The sequence below is a fragment of the Theropithecus gelada genome, chromosome 19, assembly GCF_003255815.1.
Source record: "Theropithecus gelada isolate Dixy chromosome 19, Tgel_1.0, whole genome shotgun sequence".
NCBI classification, from domain to species: domain Eukaryota; kingdom Metazoa; phylum Chordata; class Mammalia; order Primates; family Cercopithecidae; genus Theropithecus; species Theropithecus gelada.
Window position 1 is genome coordinate 12,296,256 of NC_037687.1, and position 26,443 is coordinate 12,322,698.

The 26,443-nt window shown below is 53.7% G+C and overlaps 1 protein-coding gene and 1 non-coding gene across 5 annotated transcripts; both read right to left on the minus strand.

The window, feature by feature from the left end:
- Positions 1-1,810: 1,810 nt before the first annotated feature.
- TNPO2 (transportin 2) lies at positions 1,811-26,044 on the minus strand. 4 transcript variants are annotated; one of them, XM_025366353.1, is made up of 25 exons: positions 25,840-26,044; positions 24,244-24,355; positions 22,573-22,648; positions 22,340-22,489; positions 18,579-18,685; positions 18,345-18,478; positions 18,184-18,265; positions 17,988-18,110; positions 17,762-17,880; positions 14,862-14,922; positions 14,605-14,770; positions 14,247-14,399; positions 9,872-10,097; positions 9,497-9,668; positions 8,987-9,073; positions 8,797-8,904; positions 8,543-8,701; positions 6,384-6,471; positions 6,102-6,200; positions 5,480-5,575; positions 4,686-4,761; positions 4,366-4,465; positions 4,212-4,286; positions 3,944-4,071; positions 1,811-3,861 (listed from the first exon to the last, which is right to left on the minus strand). In XM_025366353.1, the coding sequence occupies exons 2-24, from the start codon at positions 24,340-24,342 to the stop codon at positions 3,964-3,966; spliced, it is 2,664 nt and encodes an 887-aa protein (XP_025222138.1). In that variant the 5' UTR covers positions 24,343-24,355; positions 25,840-26,044; the 3' UTR covers positions 1,811-3,861; positions 3,944-3,963. The 4 variants fall into 4 exon arrangements, with proteins under 4 accessions (XP_025222138.1, XP_025222137.1, XP_025222139.1 ...); XM_025366352.1 differs by having other exon boundaries at positions 4,686-4,791; XM_025366354.1 differs by lacking the exon at positions 25,840-26,044 and adding an exon at positions 25,499-25,762.
- Positions 9,751-9,820, minus strand: LOC112613662. Its single transcript, XR_003116989.1, has one exon. It is a non-coding gene; the product is annotated as a small nucleolar RNA SNORD41 (small nucleolar RNA).
- Positions 26,045-26,443: the final 399 nt, after the last annotated feature.

Here is a 26,443-nt window from a genome sequence, read left to right on the forward strand (position 1 = left end):
TTTTTTTTTTTTTTTTTTTTTTGAGACGGAGTCTTGCTCTGTGCCCCAGGCTGGAGTGCAGTGGCGCGATCTCGGCTCACTGCAAGCTCCGCCCCCCCGGGTTCACGCCATTCTCCTGCCTCAGCCTCCCAAGTAGCTGGGACTACAGGCGCCCACCACCTCGCCCGGCTAATTTTCTTGTATTTTTAGTAGAGACGGGGTTTCACCGTGTTAGCCAGGATGGTCTCGATCTCCTGACCTCGTGATCCGCCTGTCTCGGCCTCCCAAAGTGCTGGGATTACAGGCTTGAGCCACCGCGCCCGGCCCCACACTTTTTAAAACAGCATGTTGGCTGGGCACGGTGGCTCATGACTGTAATCCCACCATTTCGAGAGGCCAAGGTGGGTGAATCACCTGAGGTCAAGAGGTCAAGACCATCCTGGCCAACATGGTGAAACCCCATCTCTACTAAAATTACAAAGAATTGGCCGGGCGTGGTGGCAGGCACCTGTAATCTCAGCTGCTCAAGGTCAGGCAGCTAACCAATCCACATAGATCATCTGAGCAGTCCTTGCTGTTTCCTCTACTTGACACTCTTCTCTACGTGGCTCTGTTCAAACATCATCTCAGTGTGGCCTTTCCAGGTCACCCTACATAAGATTTTAACCGTTCCCCCCATCATTCTCTGCCTTTCTGTTTTTCTCTATAGGACTTAGCACAGTTCCACTTCTTTTTATTTTTTTTTTTTGAGAACGGAGTCTCCGTCTGTTGCCTAGACTGAAGTGCAGTGGTGAGATCTCCGCTCACTGCAAGCTCCGCCTCCCGGGTTCATGCCATTCTCCTGCCTCAGCCTCCGGAATAGCTGGGACTACAGGCACCCACCACCACGCCCGGCTAATTTTTTTGTATTTTTTAGTAGAGACGGAGTTTCACTGTGTTAGCCAGGATCGTCTCAATCTCCCGACCTCGTGATCTGCCTGCCTCGGCCTCCCAAAGTGCTGGGATTACAGGTGTGTGCCACCACGTCCGGCCAGTTCCACTTTTTATAGTCTGTCCTCTCACTAGAATGCAGGCCTTATTTGTTGAATATTGGATGTGTGTCAGTATTTTTAAATTTTCTCACGTTGATCTTTGGGCCACACCAAGGTTGCAGTAAGATTTTATTCTGGCTGGGGGTGGTGGCCCACATCTGTAATCCCAGCACTTTGGGAGGCTAAAGCAGGTGGGTAGCTTGAGCCCAAGAGTTCAAGACCAGCCTTGGCAACATAGCGAAAACCACCTCTACAAAAAATACAAAGATTAGCCAGCATGGTGGCATGCGCCTGTGGTCCCAGCTACTTGGGTGGCTGAGGTGGGAGGATTGCTTGAGCCACTGCACTCCAGCCTGGGTGACAGAGCAAGACCCGGTCTCAAAAAAAATATTTTATTCTGAAGATTGTGGTTTTTTCCCCCCCACAGCTGGAACTACTTCTCATTTTCCTGAGTAATTGTAACTAATATTAATAAATTTCCCTCAGGCCTGGGGCTGGGCTGAGCCTTCCACGAAAACCTTGACCCAGGGTTAGCTGATGATAAGAGTGCAGCAAGGCCTCAGCCCTTACCACTCCGTTTAGAGTACGGCAGAGGGGCGTCTTGAACCTGGGCTGTGATACTAATGGCTCACCCTTAGTGAGTTGAAGTCCCAGAGAATGAGGTGCACATTTCATATATGTTACGAATTTAATCTTCCATCTTTTACATTCATCTATCTTCCCACTCTCAAGTATCCTGGGTGCCCCCCACATTTCTTTACTACCAAAGCCAAGGACACACGAAGCCACAGACTAAGGAGTTCACAAGAAACTGATCTTTACTCAACAAAGTTCTACACAAGTGGAATCTCACGCCACCTCGGCGCCAATCCCCAGCACAGCACAGTAACAAATGGACAGACCCGGGAGCCCGCAGGGGGAAGAGGGTGAAGAGGGAAAGAGGGACTGTGGCTCAAGGCCAGTCTGGGTCCACAGCCCTGGTTAGGGGAGAAGGTTGAGAAGCTGAAACTTCATTGTGCAAAAAATAACCAAAAATAAATTAAAAAATTAAATAGTTTTTTTTTAAAAAAAAAAAAAAAAAGGAAAACGAGAAGAACCAGGCTCCCCTTCCCTGAAGGTGTTTGTATCCCCGCATCTTGAGTAGTGAGGGGTTACCAATCCCATCAGACAGCCAATCCATCCACACACCCCAAGACCCAGCAGAGGATGCTCCAAAGAACTGGAATTACCAGAAAATTAAAGGTATTTTTAAAACTTTTTTTTTTTTTTTTTTTTTTTTTAAAAAAATGGCTTCCAGAGACCTGCTCGATTTTCAGGGGGGGGGCGGGCAGGGACACCCAGCTAATTTATGGAATGTGTACTGAGTGCCCCTTGGAATAGAGGCAGGGCCTGACCCTGCCTCTGGAAAGACACAGGGCTAGGATGGAGGGTCTGGGGCCCAGGAGGAATGGATGGAGCAGGCCCCAGGATGCGAGACTCCAGTCAAACTCCAAAACACAAGGGGCTCCCCAAAGAAGTAAAAAGCAAGGAAGGAAAAAAAAGGGAAAAAATGCTAAGGGGGTCTGCAGGGCCCAGTTTTCTGACCAACTGGGAAATAACTACACCCCCACCCTCTCTAGGGGAGCCCCTGCCACCTTGACCGTGTCCCCACACTATTCCGGAAGGTTCTCTAGAATTGCTGACCCAGTCTAGTAGGATCTCTGGGCTCACTGGGTACTATGATGAGCAGGAAGTCCCAGGGAGATGGAGTAGGGAACAGGGGACACACCACCTTTCCCTTCCGCCAAGCCTCGGTTTTCCTTCTTGCTGGCAAAGCATAAACCTGTGTCCTCTGTCATCATCAATCAAATGCCCCTGCCCTGGCCCTTGAGTTAAAACTCGGGCCTGAAACGTAAGAAGGGGGCTTTCAGAAGCACAGAGAAACGGACTGCCCCTGAAGCTGCTTACAGAGGGAGATGCTAGGGGTAGGTGCCAGAAGCTCTGGCTACACCCAGCTCTCTTCAGGAAAAAGGTCCCAGCCCAGTGTCTTCAAAAGCCACTGGAGCACACAGGAAGGAGAAAGGGTGACCTCTGGCCAGCCCCAGCCACTCCAGTGGTTCTCACCCTGCGAGTTAGGCTAGGACAAGGACGGAGACACACCAGCTGAGGCTGCAACAAAGCTGGCAGGGAGTGTGTGGAGCAGGTCCCAAGCATGTGCGTGCTGACAGGGCGACCCCCAAGGTCACCATCCTCCTCCCCCCGCCCCGAGATCCCGCCTGAGGCCCCCCACCCACCCAGCCCTCCCCAGTCACTGCCAATTCCGGCAAAACAGCAGAAGCTTCTTAAACTCTAGATGCAGGTTACACGGAAGGCCTTACGGGTTAACTCAGGGGTTCACTAATTCTACTGTCTCCATGCAGTCGGGGAAATGGTGGAGCGGCTGGCCCAGCCTCGCCGGTTATGGCACTCGCACATGCGTGTGGCCACGTGTGTCCGTGTGAGTGTACGCGTCCCTACAAGGGTCCCCTTCCTGACCTGCTCCTCCCTCACCTCATCCGAAGCTGGATTCGGTCAGCTGTGTAGATTCCTCCCTCCCATGTAGCTGGCCCAAGTGGGCTGCCAGAGATGACCCTATTAGAGCCCAGGGGCCCTTGCCCACCAGAAGTCCCCCCCACCTCCCAGTTTGTAGGATGAGCATGGTGGCCCCACCCACCTGCCAGGAGGGCAAGTGGACGGACGGACGGACGGACGGGGAAGGCATCTGGATTTGAGTCCCACTCACTCCTCCCTAACCCCCCTCAACCAGGGCACAGCGACTTCTGGATGCAGCGCACTCCCCAGTAATCCCTCCGACGACAACGCAGACAGAAACCTGCAGGGGGAGGAGGAAGGTCATGGTCTGGGACCCTTTGGCCCCCAAGACAGTGCTGACTCGCCAGCTGCGGCCTCCTCACCTGGCAGTCTCCATGATCACCTAGACCCCGTAGAAAGCCGCCAGCCTCTCCTTGAGCAGCGGCGGGAATTGCTCAGAGAACTGCTGCCAGTTATCTTCCCCAACTTGGTCTTTGAAGCCGTGGAGAATCTGTGGGGAGGGTGGTGGTGAGGGGTAGGCAGGAGCAGAACAAGGGGAGTGCGCCTCTTCCCCCATCCCGAGGCCCCGTTGTTACCAGATGGTCTCACCCCTGCCTGCTCCCAGAACTAGATCAGGGCCCAGAGCCTCACCTTATAAAACATGTCCCGAAGGTCATCCTTCGGGCTCACCCAGGAGGCTACAGCGTCGCAGAAGAAAATAAAGTCCTGAAATGTGACGGATCCCAGGTGAGGGGCCGCCCGAGCCCAGCGCCCGCGCCTGCCCTCAGAGCCCAGCTGCCCCAACCTGCACAACGCCCCCCGGGTTGACACCGATCATCATGCAGATGCCGCGGAAGGCTGAGTCCTTCTCTTCATTGTCCCTGATGTTCCTGAGGGACGTGCACCTGTGGGAAGGTGAGCAGCTGGAAGTCAGAGGGCAGGCAGGGCATGCATCTGTGGAGGGCTGGGTCACTGGGGATCAGTGAGTGGGCCTGGGACATGCATCTGTGGGGGTGGGGCAGGGCAGGGAGTCAGTAGGCAGATGGGGCTGGAAGTGCACAGGTGAGGGAGGGAGTTGGGCCCGTCCCGCCCACCACACAGCAGGCTTGACACGTGGACACACACCAAGGCCGGATGAACTGCTGCAGCATGGGTGCCACCTCCTGGGGGCACACATAGCCCAAGCGGCCGATGGTGATGGCTGGAATGGCAGAGGGACTCGTCAGACGACCTGCAACCCCGAGCGGCCCCGGGACGGTACGTGGCGGGGCCTCTGGCACGAGGCACCAAGCCCCGCCCCATGAGCCCCAAGGGAATGGTTATTGCGGCCACCCTGGTCCCCCAAGCTTGGCCCAGCCAGGGGTCCTCCCCATCACACCTGAGTCTCTTCCCAGGTCTCTCTGCATCTATCTTTCTTTCTTTCCTTTCCCTTTCCTTTTCTTTCTTTCCTTTTTGGTTTTTTTGGTTGTTGTTTTGTTTTTGAGATGCAGTCTTGCTCTACTGCCCAGGCTGGAGTGCAGTGGCATGATCTTGGCTTACTACAACCTCCATCTCCCAGGTTCAAGCGATTCACCTGCCTCAGCCTCCTGAGTAGCTGGGATTGCAGGCATGCACCACCACCCCCGGTTAATTTTTGTATTTTTTAATAGAGATGGGGTTTCACCATGTTGGCCAGGCTGGTCTTGAACTCCTGACCTCAGGTGATCTGCCTCCCAAAGTGCTGAGATTACAGGTGTGAGCCACTGCACCCAGCCTGAGGCTGCATCTTTCTTGGGGCTTCTCCCAGTGCCTCCTTCCAGTTACTTCCAGACACCCTCCTTGGTTCCTTGACAAGGGCCTTTCTGATGCCCCTCCCAGCCCAGAACCCCACCTCCAGAAGACGGGCAGGGGTGCAGGCAGCAGCGGGGCCGGGTGCCCACCTGTGTTTTCCAGCAGTGTCTTGGGTGTGTTGGGTCGGTTAATGATCTCCACCAGGTTGTTGAGGACCATCTGCACATAAGGCTGCATCTCTGCCCCTGAGGGAACACCCAATCAGAGCCCTGCACAGCCCCCTTCACCCACAGGGGGGCCTCGGGGCTGCCCCCGTCACTCACTCACCCCAGTTCTAACCAGAGACTGGCCAACCACTACCAGTGAGGGAACAAAAGACCTTCTCCGGCTAATCCCCACCCAGAATCCCTGGTCAACCAGGGACAGATCCACACCCTTCAAACATCAGAGACTTCTCTGGAGTCGCTAAGGTGAGAATATGCTGCTCAAGTCAAAGGAAAAGAAGCCAAAGTCACCAAATCAATTCGAGTGAGGGCCAAAGTCACCCAATTAATCCGAGTGAGTCTTTTAGCCAACTACACAAAACGGTCCAATCAGAACAGCCCTCCTATCCCTTCTCTTTGGTGAAGCCAATCACAAATGACCTTTCTGCTTGGCTCCACCCATGACGAGCCCCCAGAGACTTCCCTTGTCAGTCAGAGCTAGGCTCCCGCCCCCAGGTTGAGAACAGGCTAATGGGGAGGGGCCTGTTGCCACTTGCAGGGCACTCACCCATCTGCATGCAGATTTCACCAATGGCCCAGGTGGCGTTGTTGCAGACCGAGATGAACTCTGGGTTCAGGTTGGTGCCCAGAATGGGCATGAACTCGGCTGGTGGGGAGAAACAGGAGTGCTGAGCAGGAGGGCCAGCTGGGGTAAGCTGCAGACCTAGCCCAGCAGGCCCCATCAGACAGTACGAATACATCCCAATGTCACAGTCATCCCTGGGTATTGCTCTCCATCACTTGAGGCCGGGGCTGGGGTCATGGGTTAGGGACAAGGCGAGTGTCGTACCAATACAAGGCTTGACATGGATGAAGCAGGCTTTGGTGAGGTCTCCCAGGAGGGCAAAGGAGCTCTGCCGGACCTCAGGCATCGAGTCCTGGGGATTCAAGAAATATCAGTGTGGCTGGGCTCCCCTCCTCCTAACCACGACAGCTGAGGGGGCACAGTCCCTGGTGCATGTCCAGCCTCTGCCATTTTCCAGTTCTAGAGCTCCCAGGTTTTCCTTAACCTCCCTAGCCTCCAGTCCACATCTGCAAATGGGAGATGGCAGTGCCCCAACGGTCATCCCTCAGTGTCCATGGGGGATTCTTTCCCAGGTCCCTGCAGCTATCAAAATCCACAAATGTGCAAGTCCTTGATAGAAAGTGGCATAGTGTTAGGGCCGGGCGCAGTGGCTCATGCCTATAATCTCCAGCGCTTTGGGAGGCCAAGGAAGGCAGATCACTTGAGGTCAGGAGTTTGAGACCAGCCTGGCCAACATGGCAAAACCCTGTCTTTACTAAAAATACAAGAAAGTTAGCCAGGCATGGTGGGACATGCCTGTAGTCCCAGTTTCTTGAGAGGCTGAGGCAGGAGAACTGCTTGAACCCGGGAGGTGAAGGTTGCAGTGAGCTGAGATCACACCATTGCCCTCCGGCCTGGGTGACAGAGTGAAACTGTGTCTCAAAAAAAAGGTGGGGGGCGGGCGGGGGGCATACTGTTTGCATATGCACCTATGCACATTCTCCTGTACACTTAGTATCATCTCTAAGTCACTTATATCTAATACAATGTCAACAGTATGGGAATAGTTGTTATACTGTATTGTTTAAGGAATAATAACAAGAACAAACGTCTGTATGTGTTCAGTACAGATGTAATTTTTCCTCCGAATATTTTCTTTTTTTTTTTTTTTTTTTTTTTTTTTGAGACGGAGTCTCGCTCTGTCGCCCAGGCTGGAGTGCAGTGGCCTGATCTCAGCTCACTGCAAGCTCTGCCTCCTGGGTTTACGCCATTCTCCTGCCTCAGCCTCCTGAGCAGCTGGGACTACAGGCGCCCGCCACCTCGCCCGGCTAGTTTTTTGTATTTTTTTTAGTAGAGACAGGGTTTCACCATGTTCACTAGGATGGCCTCGATCTCCTGACCTCGTGATCCACCTGTCTCGGCCTCCCAAAGTGCTGGGATTACAGGCGTGAGCCACCGCGCCCGGCCCCCTCTGAGTATTTTCAGTCTGAGGTTGCTTGAATCTTGGGATGTAGAACCCACAGATATGGAGAGCCAACTGTGCTGGGGCAGGGACTTGGGCTTTCATGTTTTCTTTTCTTTTTTTTTTTTTTTGAAAGAGACAGAGGCTCACTCTATTGTCCAGTCTTGAATACAGTGGCATGATCTCAGCTCACTGCAACCTCTGCTTCCTGGGTTCAAGCAATTCTCCTGCCTCAGCCTCCCAAGTAGCTGGGATTAGAGGCACCCGCCACTATGCCTGGCTAATTTTTGTATGTTTAGTAGAGACAGGATTTCACTATGTTGGCCAGGCTAGTCTCAAACTCCTGACCTCAAGTGATTCACCTGCCACGGTCTCCCAAAGTGCCGGATTACAGGCATGAGCGCTTGGCCTCATATTTTCTATTTTCAATACCGTTTGCTTTTTTAAAAAAAATTTTTTGGGCCGGGCGCGGTGGCTCAAGCCTATAATCCCAGCACTTTGGGAGGCCGAGGCGGGCGGATCACGAGGTCAGGAGATCGAGACTATCCTGGCTAACACAGTGAAACCCCGTCTCTACTAAAAAATACAAAAAACTAGCTGGGCGAGGTGGCGGGCGCCTGTAGTCCCAGCAACTCGGGAGGCTGAGGCAGGAGAATGGCGTGAACCTGGGAGGCGGAGCTTGCAGTGAGCTGAGATCCGGCCACTGCACTCCAGCCTGGGCGACAGAGCAAGACTCCGTCTCAAAAAAAAAAAAAAAATTTTTTTTACATTTGAGAACTGGGGTCTCATTATGTTGCCCAGGCTGGTCTCAAACACCGGGGCTCAAGCCATTCTCCTGCTTCAGCCTCCAGGATCACTGTTTAAAATAATTAGAACAGCCCCTTTTCCCTGATTTTCTTTGCGCACAACCAGGCCCTGAGTCCCCGCCAGGGGCAGCCCACGCAGGCTGCTGGGTGTCATCACTGTCCAGGTCCCCACCCACCTGCATGCACTGGAACAGCAGTGTCATGATGTTGCTGCGGGCCACCAGCTGCTCCACGTGACCACCCAGGCCCTCAGCCAGGCCGCTGAGCAGATCCAGCGCTACGATCATGAAGTCCTTGTCTGGAGCCTCATACTGCTCGGGGTGCTGGGTGTACATCTAGACACAGATGGGGACAGGGGCAAGGGTGAGTGGAGAGCAGGCCCGAGGCAGGCCAATGCAGAAGCATAGGTGATGGGCGTGGGGGTGCTCACCATGGCCTGAGCCAGCGTCTTCTGCACCAGGGTGACGCAGCGCTGGTAAACGGGCTCACAGTAAGGCAGGAAGCCACTCTGCAGGGCGGTGGCCACTGATGACAGACACTGGCAGGGAGGAAGGCAGATGGGGAGAACTCAGGCGGCGTGGGCAGGATGGGCTTCGGGAGAGGGGCAGGAGCCCACTCACCTCCAGCAGGGGGAAGAGGTCCTTGTCTTCGTCCTTGAGCTCATTCCACTTCTGGATCAGTGGGGGCATCAACTTCTGGATGTATTCCTGGAGAGGGAGCATGAAATTGGCGCTCCCTGGGTCGGGGTGGCAGACTGTGACTCAGGCACCTGTTGCCCGAGTGATGAGGCCTGAGCGCCTTGCTCATGGAATCCTGAAAGGGCCTGTCATCTGGCCAGACCTGGAGGCCTTCATTCTTCTCACCTGTCCAAGCACTGTCCTCCCCACCCCACCCCCCTGGGAGCCTGGGTCACCGCCTCCTGGTTACCGAAGCACAGCACTTACCACGCTGTCTCATAACTGTCTTTCTCCCCCACTAGACTGGGAGCAGGGCGAGGGCAGGGCCGGGTCTGTCTGTCTGCCTGCCGAGGTCATGGCCATGTCCCTGGCGTGCAACACGGGGTTGCCACCAGGTCACTGGATGCCCAGGGGCACAGGGATCGGGAGGCAGGAGCCACTCTGGGGTCTCACCGGCTGGTTGAGGTGGTGGCCTACAGAGTCGGCCAGGGTGCCAATGGCGTCGTAGAGGATGAGCAGGTTCTTGTGCTGGTATTTCCCAAAGGCAAAGACGAGTGTGTCCAGGATGTAGCTGAGGTAGGGCACCAGCTCCGTGCAGGCCTCTTCCTCCAGGGTGGCGAAAGCACTGGCAGGAGGGAGGATGAGGCGGGGGGCTCAGTGGACCATGGCAGGTGGCACTGGGCCATGGGCAGTGGGGGAGGGCAACTCAGGATCAGCCAGTACGAATACTAGAGAAATCAGTGACACATCAACAGTCACAGATGTCATCACTTCCCAGGGGGTGGCTGGGGGAGAGTGGGGGCTGTGGGATCAGGGGGCCAGGGTCACCTGCAGGCCGCCTCCTGCACCCTCTTGTTGCCATCCAGGATGCGTTTGAGCAGCTCTGTCATCAGGGGCTTGAGGTGCATGTCGGGCGGCTGGCTGACCACCCAGTGGGCATAGCGGCTCAGCGTCCAGCAGGCGATGGAGCGGACCAAGGCCTTCTTATCCGACAGGCACTGGATCAGGTGCGGGATCAGCTCGGGCAGGTAGGGCACCATGCCCTGCATGCAGCCTATAAGGAAAGGGAACCAGGAGGGGGCAGTTTGACTGGGCCCCAGGAGCAAGCTACGCCAGCCACACCCACCCTATGGAGAGAAAGAGTCAGCCGCACACAACATATAGGGAAACTGAGGCTTAGAGGTTAAATCACTGACCCAGACTCATTTCACAGAGCCAGGGAAAGGCAGGCGCAGGAGGGGAAACAGCAGAAGCCTCTCATCCCAAAGCCCCAGGTTATCTTTATTTTTTTTTGAGGCAGAGTCTCACTCTGTCGCCCAGGCTGGAGTGCAGTGGTATGATCTTGACTCACCGCAACCTTCACCTCATGGTTCAAACAATTCTCCTGCCTCAGCCTCCCGAGTAGCTGGGATTACAGTCCCCTGCCACCATGCCCAGGGAATTTTTTGTATTTTTAGTAGAGACGGGGTTTTACCATGTTGACTGGGATGCTCTCGGTCTCCTGACCTCGTGATCCACCCGCCTTGGCCTTCCAAAGTGCTAGGATTACAGGCGTGAGCCACCGCGCCCAGCCAAAGAGCCCCGTGTTAGTTTATCTGGTCATGCATTAATTCAAAATTGGCTCCCTTACATAGTGAGTGGGGTTTTATGGGGCAGCAGTGACCCAAATGGAATAAAAGTAATTTGCATTTGAAACAGTTCTTAAGATGTTTGTGATTTTTTTTTTTTTTTTTGAGACGGAGTCTTGCTCCATTGCCCAGGCTAGAGTGCAACGGCGTGATCTCGGCTCACTGCAGCCTCTGCCTCCCAAGTGATTTTCCTGCCTCAGCCTCCCAAGTAGCTGGGATTACAGGCACCTGCCACCATACCCAATCAATTTTTATATTTTTAGTAGAGATGGTTTAGTAGAGGGGTTTCACCAAGTTGGCCAGACTGGTCTCAAAATCCTGACCTCACATGATCCCCCAGCCTCAGCCTCCCAGAGTGCTGTGATTATAGGTGCCTGGTCGTTTGTGATTTTTCTATTTCATGTTATTTTTGTTTAACTTTTTAATTTTTTTTTTTTTTTTTTGAGACAGAGTCTTGCTCTGTTGCCCAAGCTGAAGTGTAGTTGCACAATCTCAGCTCACTGCAACCTCTGCCTCCCTCGTTCAAGCAATTCTCCTGCCTCAACCTCCCGAGTAGCTGGGACCACAGGCGCCTGCCACCACTCGTAGCTAATTTTTCCTATTTTTAGTATAGACGGGGTTTCACCGTGTTAGCCAGGCTGGTGTCGAACTCCTGACCTTAGTTGATTCACCCACCTTGGCCTCCCAAAGTGCTGAGATTACAAGCATGAGCCACTGCCCAGCCCTTTTAAAAAATGTTTTAATGTTTTATTTGACACAGAGTCTCGCTGTGTCCCCCAGGGAGGAGTGCAGTGGTGTGATCTCCGCTCACTGCAACCTCTGCCTCCCAGGTTCAAGTGATTCTCGTGCCTCAGCCTCCCAATAGCTAGGACTACAGGTATGTGCCACCACGCCTGGCTAATTTTTGTATTTTTAGTAGAGGTGGGGTGTTACCATGTTGGCCATGCTGGTCTTGAAACCCTGACATCAGGTGATCCACCCACCTTGGCCTCCCAGAGTGCTGAGATTACAAGCTTGAGCCACCACACCCAGCCTTTTTTTTTTTTTTAAAGATCACGAACACTGCTCTTTTATGTAAAGAGAACGAAGATAATAGCACATTCCCCAACAATCCAAGACACAAGATCTATGTTTACCAGTTTGAGCTCAACTGCTATAGATATTTTTACCATAAACATGTAATACAGGCTGGGTGCGGTGGCTCACGCCTGTAATCCCAGCACTCTGGGAAGCTGAGGTGGATGGATCACCTGAGATCAGGAGTTCGAAACCAGATTGGTCAACATGGTGAAAGAAACCCCGTCTCTGCTAAAACTACAAAAAAATCAGCCAGGCATGGTGGTGGATGCCTATAATTACAACTACTCGGGAGGCTGAGGCAGGAGAAACTTTTGAACCCGGGAGGTGGAGGCTGCAGTGAGCCAAGACTGCGCCATTGCACTCCAGCCTGGACAGTAAGAGTGAAACTCTGTCTCAAAAAAAAAAAAAAAAAAGAAATTAGCCAGGCTTGGTAGAGGATTCCTGTAATCCCAAGCTACTCTGGAGGCTGTGGCAGGAGAACTGCTTAAACCCAGGAGCTCATGCAACACAAGGTCAGGAGTTCAATACCAGAGTATTGTTGCAGTGAGCCCAGATCATGCCATTGCACTCCAGCCTGGGTGATAAGAGTGAGACACTGTCTCAAAAAAAGAAAAAAAAGAGGCCAGGCGCAGTGGCTGGCTGGGCAAGGTGGTTCACACCTGTAATCCCAGCACTTTGGGAGGCCAAGGCAGGTAGATCATGAGGTCAGGAGATCGAGACCATCCTGGCCAAGGTGGTGAAACCCTGTCTCTACTAAAAATACGAAAAAATTAGCTGGGCATGGTGGCATGCACCTGTAGTCCCAGCTACTCGGGAAGCTGAGGCAGGAGAATCACTTGAACCTGGGAGGCAGAGGTTGCAGTAAGCTGAGATCATGCCACTGAACTCCAGCCTGGCGAGAGAGCAAGACTCGGTCTCAAAAAAATAGATAACACAGCTTATGTAATCTATTAACATATACAAGCGTATTGTGTGGTATATACCCTATTAACATGAGATATCAGATACATTAAACACATAATACATGTCGAAACATTTCCTTAGACAAATTTTTTTTTGGAGACAGGGTCTCACTCTGTTCCCCATGCTGGAATGCAGTGGTGCAATCATGGCTCACTGCAGCCTTGACCTCTCACCTCAGCCTCCCAATTAGTTGGGACTACAGGAACTTAACACCATGCTGGCTAATTTTATCAGGTTTTTAAGGGTTTTTTTTGGTAGATACGAGGTCTCACTATATTGCCTAGGCTGGTCTTGAACACCTGGGCTCAAACAATCTGCCTGCCTCAGCCTTCCAAAGTTCTAGGATTACAGACATGAGCCACCACACCTGGCCTTTTTAAAAAAATTTTTGTAGAAAGAGGGTCTCCCTACGTTGCCCAGGCTGGTCTCAGACTCCTGGGCTAAAACAATTGTCCTGCTTCAGCCTCCTGAGTAGCTGGGATTACAGGCTTGCACCACAGTAACTAGACAAATTTTAAACAAATGTTGAAAGCTTACAAGGTTGAGGGTTTTTGCTGCCATGCCTGAAATTTTTGGCACAGGTCTGGATGCTAAGGCAATGGCATATCATGCCTCCAACGGACTCACAAAGCCCTCCTGTAACAAGTTTTTTTTTGTTTGTTTGTTTGTTTTTTTGTTTTTTTTTTTGAGATGGAGTCTTGCTCTGTCGCCCAGGCTGGAGTGCAGTGGCACAATCTCGGCTCACTGCAAGCTCCGCCTCCCGGGTTCACGCCATTCTCCTGCCTCAGCCTCCCGAGTAGCTGGGACTACAGGCGCCCGCCACTGCGCCCGGCTAATTTTTTCTATTTTTAGTAGAGACGGGGTTTCACCATGGTCTCGATCTCCTGACCTTGTGATCCGCCCGCCTCGGCCTCCCAAAGTGCTGGGATTACAGGCGTGAGCCACCGCACCCGGCCCCCTGTAACAAGTTTTATGTCCCATCGGGACCATGGGAGCCTGAAAACCCCACCGATTACAGGACACCGGGTTGAATTTGATGAAACACCACCTACCACGGTTTACTACTGACTCTGGCAGGCCAGCCTGGCAGCCAGGAACAGGTTTAAGGCCCAGATGCACCCTGGGTGACTGTAAGGAACTGGCATCAATCTTTCTGTACCTCAGTTTCCCCATCTTTGAAACTGGGATCCGGCACCCACCTCATCAGGTGCTGGTGAGGGCCAAGGATGTTTGTCTATGTAAGTGCATGGGGCAAGCATGCAGCTGTGCCTGCTATTATTATCGTTGTTGCTGTAATTATGCTTACAACATGAAAGAACTGCCTGCCTCTGAGAATGAACAAGAGGCCTTGCATTGTGGGATTCCAGGGGTTCCTTTCAGGCCCAAAACCAAGGGGAGAATAGAGATCTCAGAGCTGTCTGGAGTGGGGTGAGTAGGCCTCCAGAAATAACTGAGCCTTTGGTGTGGCCAGTAATGTGGGCCAGCCCTACAGTCTCATGCCAGCATGGGGCTCAGAGATTAGGTGCACTCACCCTCGGCAATGGCTCCCAGCACCAGGATGCCCGACTCCTTGACCACCCACTCGGGGTGGAAGAGGAGGCCTTTGAGTAGCGGGAGTAGGTGGGGCAGCAGTTCCTCCCGAAAGACATTGGCGAGGACGTCCAGTGCGGCCGCTGAGCACTTCCCTGGGGAAGGGGAGACAATGGGAAGGCTCAGGGCGGCCCCTCAGGCAGGTGGTCGACCTCCTTGACTGTACTCCCAGGATCAGAGATCATGATCAGAATCTTCACGATCAGCTTCTAATCAGCTTCTGCCTCAGCTTCCAGTCACCTCCCAAGAGGGAGTCCTGGGCTTGCCACCCCACCCCCACCCCCAGGTAGGGGCACACACTCAAATTCCAGTCGGAGAGAGCATCATCATCGTCGTCATCCTCCGCGTCCTCGGAGCCATCAGGCCGCTCAGCCTCGTGGGGCAGTGTCACCGTGCGTGACTTGTGGAAGCGTGGCTTGATGTCCTGCTCACTGTCAGGGACAGCCTCGTCCTCCTCCACATCCCCCTGGGGGACAGGCAGACTGTTAAGTACTTTGGGGACCACAGCCATGACACCCATGACCACGCCCACCCATGCTGGGTGGGCCCTGCCTGACCTTGAGCAGGATGATGTCAATTTCCGAGTACTTCATCCCATTCACCAAGATGGGGATCAACCTGCACAGAGAGGGGCTGTTTATGGGGATGCAGGGGCCATGGCAAAAGTTGGGGGGAGGCACAGCTTGGGGAGGAGGCAAACAGGTGCCAACAGGGTGACCAGCCCACCAATCAGCCACAGAGCAGACTCTGCAGAGCATGATGATACTGCTAGGTGCACATCGATCCATTTCCCTGTGGGGAATTATCAGAACCTGGTCTCTGTCTCTATGATTAAGATATAAATGATGCCGCTCCTGCCTCCAAAGAAAGGCTTTTCTTTTTTTTTTTTTTTTTTTTTTAAGAAGCAGGGTCTAATTGTATCACCCAGGCTGGAGTACACTGGTGCAATCACAGCTTACCACGGCCTCACACTCCTGGGTTCATGCAATCCTCCTGCCTCAGCCTCCCAAAGTGCTAGGATTAGAGCATGAGCCATGGCACTCAGCCTGCAGGAAAGCTCTTGACCCAGGCCTGGCCACTCAGTGAATTACAGACCCCTGAATACACTGAAAATCTTGGTGTGGTGCCCAGTCCCTAGCACAACATTAAGGCAGGGACGTGCACTCCTATTCCTGGCCACTTTCCTGAGACAGGGCAGAGACGAGCCAGGGTAGGGGAGCAAACAGACTAGGCAGCCAGCCCCTCAGTTGCAGCCCAGAGTTGGAAGTGACAGAGCCTTCATCACCTGCTGATCTAGGTCTCATCACTCCCCAGGAGCCGTCCACCCAGCCCTAGAGTGTTATCAGTAATAATTTGGGGCCGGGCATGGGAGCTCACACCTGTCATTTTAGCACTTCGTGAGACCAATGCAGGAGGATTGCCTGAGACCATAAGTTTGAGACCAATCTGGGCAATATAGTGAGACCTCACCTTTAATGAATGATAAATAAATAAATAAATAAAAATACAAAAATATGCTGGGAGCAGTGACTCACGCCTGTAATCCTAGCACTTTGGGAGGCCGAAGTGGGCAGAACGCAAGGTCAGGAGTTCGAGACTAGCCTGGCCAACATGGTGAAAACCAGTCTTTACTAAAAATAAAAAATTGGCCTGGCACGGTGGCTCACGCCTGTAATCCCAGCACTTTGGGAGGCTAAGGCAGGCAGATCACGAGCTCAGGAGTTTGAAACCAGCCTGAACAACATGGTGAAACCCCGTCTCTACTAAAAATACAAAAATTATCTGAGCATGGTGGCAAGCACCTGTAATCCCAGCTACTAAGGAGGCTGAGGCAGGAGAATCACTTGAACCATCCTGGCTAACACGGTGAAACCCTGTCTCTACTAAAAATACATAAAATCAGCCGGGCTTGGTGGCACACGCCTGTAGTCTCAGCTACTCAGGAGGCAGGAGAATCCGGGGAGATGAAGGTCACAGTGAGCCAAGATCATGCCACTACACCCCAGCCTGGGAGACAGAGTGAGACTCTGTGTTTTAAACAAACAAACAAATAAAAAAATAAATAAATAAGGCCAGGCGCAGTGGTTCACGACTGTAATCCCAGCACTTTGGGAGGCCGAGGGGGGCGGATCACGAGCTCAGGAGTTCGAGACCAGCCTGACCAATATGGTGAAACCCCATCTCTACTAAAAATACAAAAATTAGCTGACCATGGTAGCAGGCACCTGTAATCCCAGCTACTCAGGAGGCTGAGGCAGAAGAATCTCTTGAACCTGGGAGGCAGAGGTTGCAGTGAGCCGAGATCGTGCCACTGCACTCCAGCCTGGGCAGCAGAGCGAGACTTCACCTCAAAAACAAAAATTAAAAAATAGTAATAACAATGACTTGGGGGCTGGGTGCAGTGACTCGCGCCTGTAATCTCAACACTTTAGGAGACCAAGACAGGATTGCTTGAGGCCAGGGGTTCGAGACCAGCCTGGGCAACTTAGCAAGACCTCATCTCTACTAAAACTTAGAAAAGATTAGCTGGGTGTGGTGGGATGTGCCTGTAATCCCAGCTACTTGGGAGGCTGAGGTAGGAGGATTGCTTCAGCTGGGAGGTCAAGGCTGCAGTGAGCCATAAGTATGCCACTCCACTCCAGCCTGGATGACAGAGCAAAACCTTGTCTCGAAATAAAAAGAAAAAAAATTATTTGGAGAGAGGTAAGCAATCCAAGTTTGTCAAGGACGGTTAGTTTTAGGACTTTTGTTGGAAGCACTGGTCAAAAATTGCTTTACTCGGAAGTTCCTAAGCTGCAAGGGCACAGAAGGCTACAGCACTACCCAGAGGGAAGGTTGTACCTATGTGCCTAAGAATGAAGCCAACACAAGGGAAGCAGATCTGAGACCACATAGATGCCTTTCACATCCTTTGAGCTCCTGGATACAGCCACACCTGAAGCCTTTGTTGATTTTTTTTTTTTTTTGAGACGGAGTCTTGCTCTATCGCCCAGGCTGGAGTGCAGTGGTGTGACCTTGGCTCACTGCAACCTCAGCCTCCCGGGTTCAAGCGATTCTCCTGCCTCACCCTCCTGAGTGGCTGGGAACTACAGGCGTGGGCCACCACACCCAGCTAATTTTTCGTATTTTTAGTAGAAATGGGGTTTCACCATGTTAGCCAGGCTGGTCTCGATCTCCCGACCTCGTGACCGCCATGCCTCAGCCTCCCAAAATGCTGGGATTACATGCGTCGGCCACCGTGCACGGCCATTGATTTTTCGTTTCTTTCCACCTATCAGTTACCTAATTTTGAAGTCTTTAAAAAGTGGCATTCTTGCCACTTACACATAAATATACACTGAATATAAACTGACAAGGATGTGGACTGAGAGAAGCATAGCAGGTGACCAGAAGGGAAGGCAGAGGCGTAGAAAGGGGTCGAAGCTGGGGTGGGACAGTAGACAGCAGCAGTACTCACTGGACCAGATGGGAGGCCAGGACTTCCTTGCAGATGGGCTGCTCGGCCAGCGTCAGCCAGAACTCACAGGCCTCAAGGGCAACGTTCTCGTCATGGTCCTGGGTCCTCTGCAGCATGTACTGTGATAGCGGGGAGAAGCTGAGGCCTGGCCTGGGTAGGGGTGGCTCCCTGACCCTTGCCACCGGCCCCTTGCCTGCCCGCCTGGGCTGGCCTCGACCATGCACACCTGGATGATGCTGTGCATGTGGGGGATGAGCCTGTCGATCCGCACTTCCAGAAGCATCACCAGGGCGCGGCACACATTCTTCCGCACCTCGGGGTCATCATCCACGGCCAGGGCAAATAGGTGCTGCAGGGAGGAAAAGGGTCAGCTGTAGGGGCCCTTGGTCCTCACCCTGTCCGCCCCCAGCCCACCGTCCCACCTCAATGAAGGTGTCAATATTGTCCATCAGCGCCTGAGCCCGGTCCATGATGAACTGGTTCACGCAGGCGATGGCGTGGGACCTAGCGGGGAGCAGACACACGGGTCACCCTGAACCTGCCCACTCCAGGCTCCCTGAAGCCCCCAGAGAGCTGCACCCACCGGATCTTGGGACTGCAGTGCTTGAAGAACTGCAGGAACTTGGGGATCATGATGTTGAGGGGCCTGTTGAGCGCGTCACTGTCCAGAAGCTCTGATGAGTCTTCGCAGATCTTCTGCAGGGCTCCAAAGGCTCCCTGAGTGCAGAGGGGCAGAGAGACAAAGGTGGATGGTGGGTGGTGGGTGGTGGTCCCAGCCCCCCATACCCGCTCCGGCCATCTATGGCTTCTCGCCTACCTCACAAGTGTTGTAATCCTCCGAGTTGAGCAGGTTGCAGAGCTGGGGCAGCAGCTCCGGCCACATCTGCAGCTCACCCTTGGAAGCGATGGTGGTGATGAGAATGCCTGGGGCGGCCAGGAAAGGACGCTGCCTGAGGCCGGGCGGGGGCTGCCCAGCACCTCCCCTCCCACTGGGCACCCCCAGTGCTGCCTTTCTGTCCCCTAGCCCATGTATGCCCTCCACATCCCCCCTCTTTTTTTTTTGTTGTTGTTGTTGTTTTTTAAGAGATAGAATTTGCTCTGTTGCCCAGGCTGGATTGCTGTGGCACAATCATAGTTCCCAGCAGCCTCGAACTCCTGGCCTCAAGCCATCTTCCCGCCTCAGCCTCCTGAGTCACTGGGACTGCAGGCACATGCTGCCATGCCCAACTAATTTTTAACATTTTTTGTAGAGATGGGATCTCACTATGTTGCCCAGGCTGGCCTGAAACTCGTGGCCTCAAGCAATCCTCCTGCCTCGGCCTCCAAAAGCACTGAGATTACAAGCGTGAGCCACCGCTCCTGGCCTTGACATAGGTAGAAGGGTACTCCTTGACTCAGTAAGCACCCTGAACCTTACTGTGAGTCAATTCAATTCTGTTCCAGGCCCTAAAGCACAGCACAGAGCAAAACACAAAATCCTCACCCTTGGGAGCTGGAAGTAAGCTACGAAGTAAAAATAAATTAGCAAAAAAACTGGGAGGGGCCGTGCATAGCTGGCTCATGCCTGTAATCCCAGCACTTTAGGGGACCTAGGTGGGTGGATCACTTGAGGTCAGGAGTTCGAGACCAGCCTGGCCAACATGGCAAAACCCCATCTCTACTAAAAATACAAAAATTAGCTGGCTGTGGTGGGGGGCACCAGTAATCCCAGCTACTCGGGAGGCTGAGGCAGGAGAACTGCTTGAACTTGGGAGGCGGAGGTTGCAGTGAGCGGAGATCACGCCACGGCACTCCAGCCTGGGACGGAGCAAGACTCCATTTCAAAAAAACAAAACAAAAACAAACAACTGGGAGGGGCCACATGCCAAGGACTAAGGGGAGAAATATAGCAGAAAAGATGGTGAGAAAGGGCTGTAGGTGAAGCTAGCAACTTTAAATTGGGTGGCCAGAGCAGGCCTCATTGAGGTGACATCTTGATATCTGAGGCAAGACCTGAAGGAGGTGAAGCAGGCAAGGGAGGAATCATCCAGGTCTCTGGGAAAAAGGCATCTCAGGCAGAGGACTCTATGGTGCGGAGGCCTGGCGTAAGGGCAGGCATGATGTGCTAACAGATAGGTAAGGAGCCACTGGGGCTGGGCAGAGAGTGGGAGGGGAGAGAGGGAAAGGAGGTAAGGGCAGGAAGATGGCAGGGATGCTTGTACTGCCTATTAGACATCCAGGAGTCACATACAGCAGGCATCTGAGGTGCCAGGACAGTGCACGTATCTGGTGACAGAGCTGGATATGGGTTCTGTTAAGTGCAGAGATGGTTATTTACTGCCACAAGATGGCACTGTTTCCCAAGGGTAGAAACTGTCCATGAGAGAAAGGTGCTCCCTGCAGTGGGTAGGTACAGTGAGGACTGTGGAACCTTAGCCACATCTCCTCACTCTCTGCACCTCAGTGCTTCCAACCCTCAGAAGAGATAAAGAAAACCATCCTCTGCCAGGCGCGGTGGCTCACGCCTGTAATCCCAGCACTTTGGGAGGCCGAGACGGGCGGATCACGAGGTCAGGAGATCAAGACCATCCTGGCGAACACGGTGAAACCCCGTCTCTACTAAAAATACAAAAAATTAGCCGGATGCGGTGGCAGGCGCCTGTAGTCCCAGCTACTCGGGAGGTCGAGGCAGGAGAATGGCATGAACCCTGGAGGCGGAGCTTGCAGTGAGCCGAGATCGCCCCACTGCACTCCAGCCTGGGCGACAGAGTGAGACTCCATCTCAAAAAAAAAAAAAAAAGAAAACCAGCCTCCTAACTAGGGTTATCAGTAGGTTTATTTTTCTCTTTTTTTTTTTGAGATGGAGTCTCACTCTGTAGTCCAGGCTGGAGTGCAGTGGCGCAATCTTAGCTCACTGCAGCCTCCACCTCCCGGGTTCATGTAATTCTCCTGCCTCAGCCTCTGAAACAGTTGGGATTACAGGTGCCCGCGGCCACACCCAGCAAATTTTCATATTTTTAATAGAGATAGAGTTTCGCCATGTTGGCCAGGCTGGTCTCAAACTCCTGACCTCAGGTGATCCACCTGAGGTGCTGGGATTAGAGGCGTGAGCCACTGCGCTCAGCCTGGTTATCAGTAAGTTTCAATGACTTAGCGAAGAGCCTGGCACATAGAATGAGCTCAGGAAGTCCAGATCCTACTACTGGCCTGGGGGTTTTTGTGGGACTAAAAGTCACTTTTTATTTTTCAGATGGAATCTCACTCCATTGCCCAGGATAGAGTACAGTGGTGTTATCTTGCTTACTGCAACCTCCGCCTTCCGGGCTCACGCCATTCTCCTGCCTCAGCCTCCCAAGTAGCTGGGATTACAGGTACCCCACCAAGCTACAATTCCCAGCTAATTTTTTGTATTTTTAGTAGAAATGGAGTTTCACCATGTAGGCCAGGCTGGTCTCCAACTCCTGACCTCAAGCGATCCACCTGCCTCGGCCTCCCAAAGTGCTAGGACTATAGGCGTGAATTACCGCGCCCAGCCAAGTCATTTTTTTTTTTTTTTGAGACGGAGTCTTGCTCCGTCGCCCAGGCTGGAGTGTAGTGCCGCGATGTCGGCTCACTGCAACCTCTGCCTCCTGGGTTCAAGCGATTCTTCTGCCTCAGCCTCCTGAGTAGCTGGGATTATAGATGTTCACCACCATGCCCAGTTAATTTGTTTTTTTTTTTTTTTTGAGATGGAGTCTTGCTCTATTGCCAGGCAGGAGTGCAGTGGCACCATCTCGTCTCACTGTAACCTCCAACTCCTGGGTTCAAGCAATTCTCCTGCCTCAGCCTCCCAAGTAGCTGGGACTACAGGCGCCCACCACCATGCCCAGCTAATTTTTTTGTATTTTTAGTAGAGATGGGGTTTCACCATCTTGGCCAGGATGGTCTCAATTTCCTGACCTCATGATCCGCCCACCTCGGCCTCCCAAAGTGCTGGAATTACAGGCGTGAGCCACTGTGCCTGGCCAGCTAAGTTTTTTGTATTTTTAAGTAGAGACGGGGTTTCACCATGTTGGCTAGGCTGGTCTTGAACTCAACCTCAGGTGATTTGCCTACCCCAGCCTCCCAAAGGTGCTGGGATTACAGGTGTGAGCCACTGCACCCGGCCAATTCTTAGTCATCTTTCTGTAACTTCCTCAGGCCACCTTCCAAGAGTCAGAAAAGGATCTGCTGAAAACCTAATTCACGTTGCACCTGAAACATGAATACCTGCGTATTTTAACTGCTATACCTTTAGCACTCAGCCCAAGGCCTAATACACAGTTCTAGATGTTGCATGACTGTCTCAGAGGCAAGAAGGACTGTTTCAGGAGGGAGTGGTTCCAGAGCGTGGCTCTGCGCTGCCTCAGCTGTTTCTGACTTCTGCTGCTTACTCAGACAGGTCTCTTAATAGCTCAGCGCCTCAGCTTCCTCATCTATCAAATGGCAATAGTAATAGTACTACCACGGAGGGTGCTGGAGCATTCCATGAAGCACTACACTTAACATGCTGAGAAGCCTCTTATCTGAGAGTGAGAGTTCAGTGTGTTCTCAGAGGCCAACCCCCGCTGCCCCTCTCACCAATCGTGGCTCGGATGAGCGAGGAGGCGTCGCCAATGTTGTTGAGACACTCCTGTTTGATGAAGTCTGCCACAGGGGGTGGGAAGCTCTGATAGTGCGCCTTCACATTGTTCTTGAGGATGAGGCCGCTAAGAGAGCGCGTTGGCTCATCTGGGAGGAGGAAGGCTGAGGTTCAGGGGCCCACGGGGGAGAAAGCAGGGTCCCGATCGCATGGAAGGGAGCAGAGGGCGTACCTTCTGACTTGAGTCTGGTCAGGACGAAAATCAGGTAGTTGTTGAAGTCAGGAAACTGATTGAGTTGTTTGAGTTTCTGCCAGGCTGTTAAGGGACTTGGAAGACAGAGGCCTTCCCCCGGCCAGGCCCCCTCACTATGTACCTGACACTATCTCTGACCACTGGGACCCGGCTGCTAGCTCCTGGGGGATCCCACTCCCTAATAAGCCCACAATGACACCACTCCGTAATAAGCCCACAATGACACCACTCCGTAATAAGCCCACAATGACACAGAGCACCTCAGACACGTCAAATTCATACAAGGGGCTGGGCGCGGTGGCTCACATCTGTAATCCCAGCACTTTTTGGGAGGCCGAGGCGGGCAGATCACAAGGTCAAGACTAGCCTGGCCAGCATGGTGAAACGCATCTCTACTAAACATACAAAAAAATTAGCCGGGCATGATGTGTGCGTGCCTCTATTCCCAGCTATTTGGGAGGCTGAGGCAGAAGAATTGCTTGAACCCAGCAGATGAAGGTTGCAGTGAGCCAAGATCATGCCACTGCAATCCAGTCTGGGCGACAGAACAAGACTCCATCTCAAAAAAAAAAAAATCATACAAGGAGTTGGGTGGAAATGTCTGAGTTTCCCATCTACTCCTGAAGACCCAGCCAGAGCAGAAGAGGGAAGGAGAATCCCACTCCTCTTAAAGTGGCAGCTACTAGTCAGCTCTCCCCAGTAACAGGCCATGGTACCTTTTAAAAAAAAAAAAAAAAAAAAGGGAATCCAGATTTTGGAATGAGTCATGCTCATGGTTTAAACATTTATGTATTTATTTATTTTGAGACAGACTCTCACCCTTGTCACTTAGGCTGGAGTGCAGTGGCGCGATCTCGGCTCACTACAACCTCCGCCTCCCAGGTTCAAGTGATTCTCCTGCCTCAGCCTCCTGACTAGCTGAGATTACAGGCTTCTGACACCACATCTGGCTTGATTTTTGTATTTTTAGTAGAGACAGGGTTTCTCCATGTTGGCCAGGCTGGTCTCAAAACTCCTGACCTCAGGTGATCCATCCACCTCGGCCTCCCAAAGTGCTGGGATTACAGGCGTGAGCCACCGCGCCTGGCCTATATCTTTTTTTTGAGACGTGGTCTGGCTCTGTCGTCCAGGATGGCTGGAGTACAGTAGCACAATCTAACTCACCTCAACCTCTACCTCCTGGGCTCTAGCCATCCTCTCACTTCATCCTCCCAAGTAGCTGGGACTACATGTGCATGCCACCACACCCAGCTATTTTTTTTATTTTTTGTAGAGATGGGGGAGTCTCCCTATATTGCCCAGGCTGGTCTCAAACTCCTGGGCTCAAGCGATCTACCTGCCTCGGCCTACCAAAGTGCTCTGATTACAGGCATGAGCCACCCTGTGAGGGCCAGGGCCTACTTTAACAGTTAATGGAGTAGATGCTGGCGTTCAATGAACATTAGGAATTTTCATCATTTTCCATAACAATCCCCACAGCTCTGGAAATGGGACCCAGGAATTCTAATCCTTCTCTGTCCAGGGCAGATCCTCCTCACAGCAGAAAAAATCTGGGGACTGGGGGAGTCAGTCCCTTTCTTTCTCTCTCTGGCCTTTGGAAACTGCATACATCTACCCGGTTCCCCCAGCCCCAGAAGGAAGGAAGGATACATCCTGCACGATGCGCTGAGTGGCTGTGTTGGGCGACTGTGAGTCTTTGAGCAGCTGCAGGACCTGCTGAAGGCCCTGCTCGTCTGGCTGCCAGTCCATGGCGCAAGGCAAGCTGCGGGGGTAGGGGCCGGGGTCAGCGCTGGGTCTCTGGGGCTCCGTGTGAGACCCAGGTGGAGCCCCTGAGGCCGCGGTGGCCGCATGACGACGGGAACGCCCTCGGCGGACAGGCGGAGGCCTCCGATCCACGCCCGCCCAAGTGCGGGGTCCCCGCCAGCTGCGCCATCCTCGGCCGCGCAGTCGCGGGCTCGGGAGCGCGGGAGGGGGGATGTGGAAGCGGGCCACAGGCGGCGGCGGCGGGGCCCGGCGGATCCTCACGGGACCCAGCGAAGAGCCCTCGTCCCAGGGTGGCCCATGCCGCCGACCCCGGCTCCGAGCCCGAAGGCTTCTACCTCCCTCGCAGCGGCTGGGCGAGGGCCCAGCCGCCTCCACATCCAGGGGCCCCGCCCCAGACCGTGATAGCGCCCCGGCCCCCGTGGTCTCTTCCGTGCAGGCACAGTCCCTGAAGAGTCCCCTTCCCCCGACACTCGGCCCTTAACCTCTGCCAAATCCCAGAGGCCTCCTGCCCTAGTCCAATTTCTGAGCTTCCCCAGATGCACCGTCCCAAGACGATCGTCCTGATCTCTCCTGTCCCCTGTTCCTGCCCTTCAAGCTCAGCGGATGCCAGATATCCCTCTCTGTGGCCTAGCCAAATTCTAAGAATTCCCCGTAATCAGGCCCAAAGCAGTCCCCAGATAGGTCTCTGTTGCCTCTTCGAATGAGAGCCAGCCAAGCCCGACCAACCCACCATAGGAGCCCCCTGGACAGATCCCAGTCGCCTTTCCCAATCAGGTCTGGCCAAGGCTCTCCCTGAAATCCCCTCCAACCCAGTCAGCAGTAACCCCTGCTGACGGATCTCTGTTGCCTCTCCCAGTCAAGTTCGGCCGAGTCCCCCACCACCTCGTGTCGGTAACCCCCTGGCCCGATCCTTGCAGCCTCCCCCAGTTCGGCCTGGGTGAACACCCCCCGGGGCATTCCCCTCAACGGATCCCAGGGACGCCTGGAAGTCAGATCCAGGAAAACCCTCTAGGCCGAAGTCTGACGCCCCTCCCTGTCAGGGCCCAACAAGCTCCCCTCCCCCCTCCCCGCTCAACTTTTCAGTGCGGCCTCCCCCAATCAGACCCAACCAAGCCCCACCGAAACAGGCCCCTACACACACCCGATCCTCGCGACGTCCCCCAATCAGGCCCCAAGCAGTCCCTAGACGCTTCCCCCAATCAGATCCCCTCCAGCCCGACCCCAGCAGTCCCACTGGCCCTCTTCTTGCTGAGCCCCGACATGGCCTGGCTTCGAGGCCCCACCCCCTAAGCTCTGCTCAGTTCCCCCCTCCCCCGCCCGACCCGTTCTAGCAGCCAGGAGGATCGGGCCCAACCGGGTTCCCGGCCTTTCCCGGTCGGGCGCGGCCCCGACGCCCGGGCCGCGCGCGGCGCAGGCCCGGTGCCCGGCGGGGGTCGACGCAAGCCGGGGCCAAGAGGGTCGGGCTGAGTGAGGCCCACTTACCCGGCCCCGGGCAGCAGCGGCGGCAACTCGCGCTGCGGCTTCTCCAGAGACTCGCGCGGAAGGAGGGAGCCAAAGAGAGAGAATTTAAAAAAAAAAAAAAAAAAAAAAGAAAGGAAAAAAAAGAAAAACGCGGCCGTAGGTGAGCCGCCGCGGCTCCCGTACTCTGTTCAAACTGGTCCCGCCGAGCCAATCGGAAGGTTCAACCTTCACACGTGCCCTGGCACTTGGGAAACCCGGGCTGAGACGAGGCCCGGTCACGTGACGAAAGAGTTGCCGTTTCTTTGGCCTCTCTAGCCGGCCGGTCCTCCCAGTGTCTCGTTTTCCCAGCATTTTACACTGACCTGACCGCAAGCTCTTTAGCTGCAACCAGGAGTTTGGTAGCGCGTGGGGACTTTCTGTGTGTGATGGATCCAGGAACCCCTCGGCCAGAGCCAGCGACCTCCTTGTCACCTTCCTCCACTAAAAATTGAAATATGCCTCCCTTCCCCCATCCAGAGGTACTTGGGAGGAGTACGCTGTGTGCGCGTAAGGAAAGAGTTGAGCATGGTCTTTACAGCCCAGAGACAAAGGAAAGAAAGCAGGACAAAGTAAGTGCCTGAGACAA

Excerpts from the sequence above, each read along its gene's own strand:
- TNPO2 (XM_025366355.1), bottom strand. The coding sequence starts at position 24,342 with ATGGACTGGCAGCCAGACGAGCAGGGCCTTCAGCAGGTCCTGCAGCTG. Across the intron at positions 18,686-22,339 it reads GCTCATCCGAGCCACGATTG|GCATTCTCATCACCACCATC; the intron begins GTGAGAGGGGCA and ends TGGCCGCCCCAG. Across the intron at positions 14,923-17,761 it reads CTGGCCTCCCATCTGGTCCA|GTTGATCCCCATCTTGGTGA; the intron begins GTGAGTACTGCT and ends CTCTCTGTGCAG.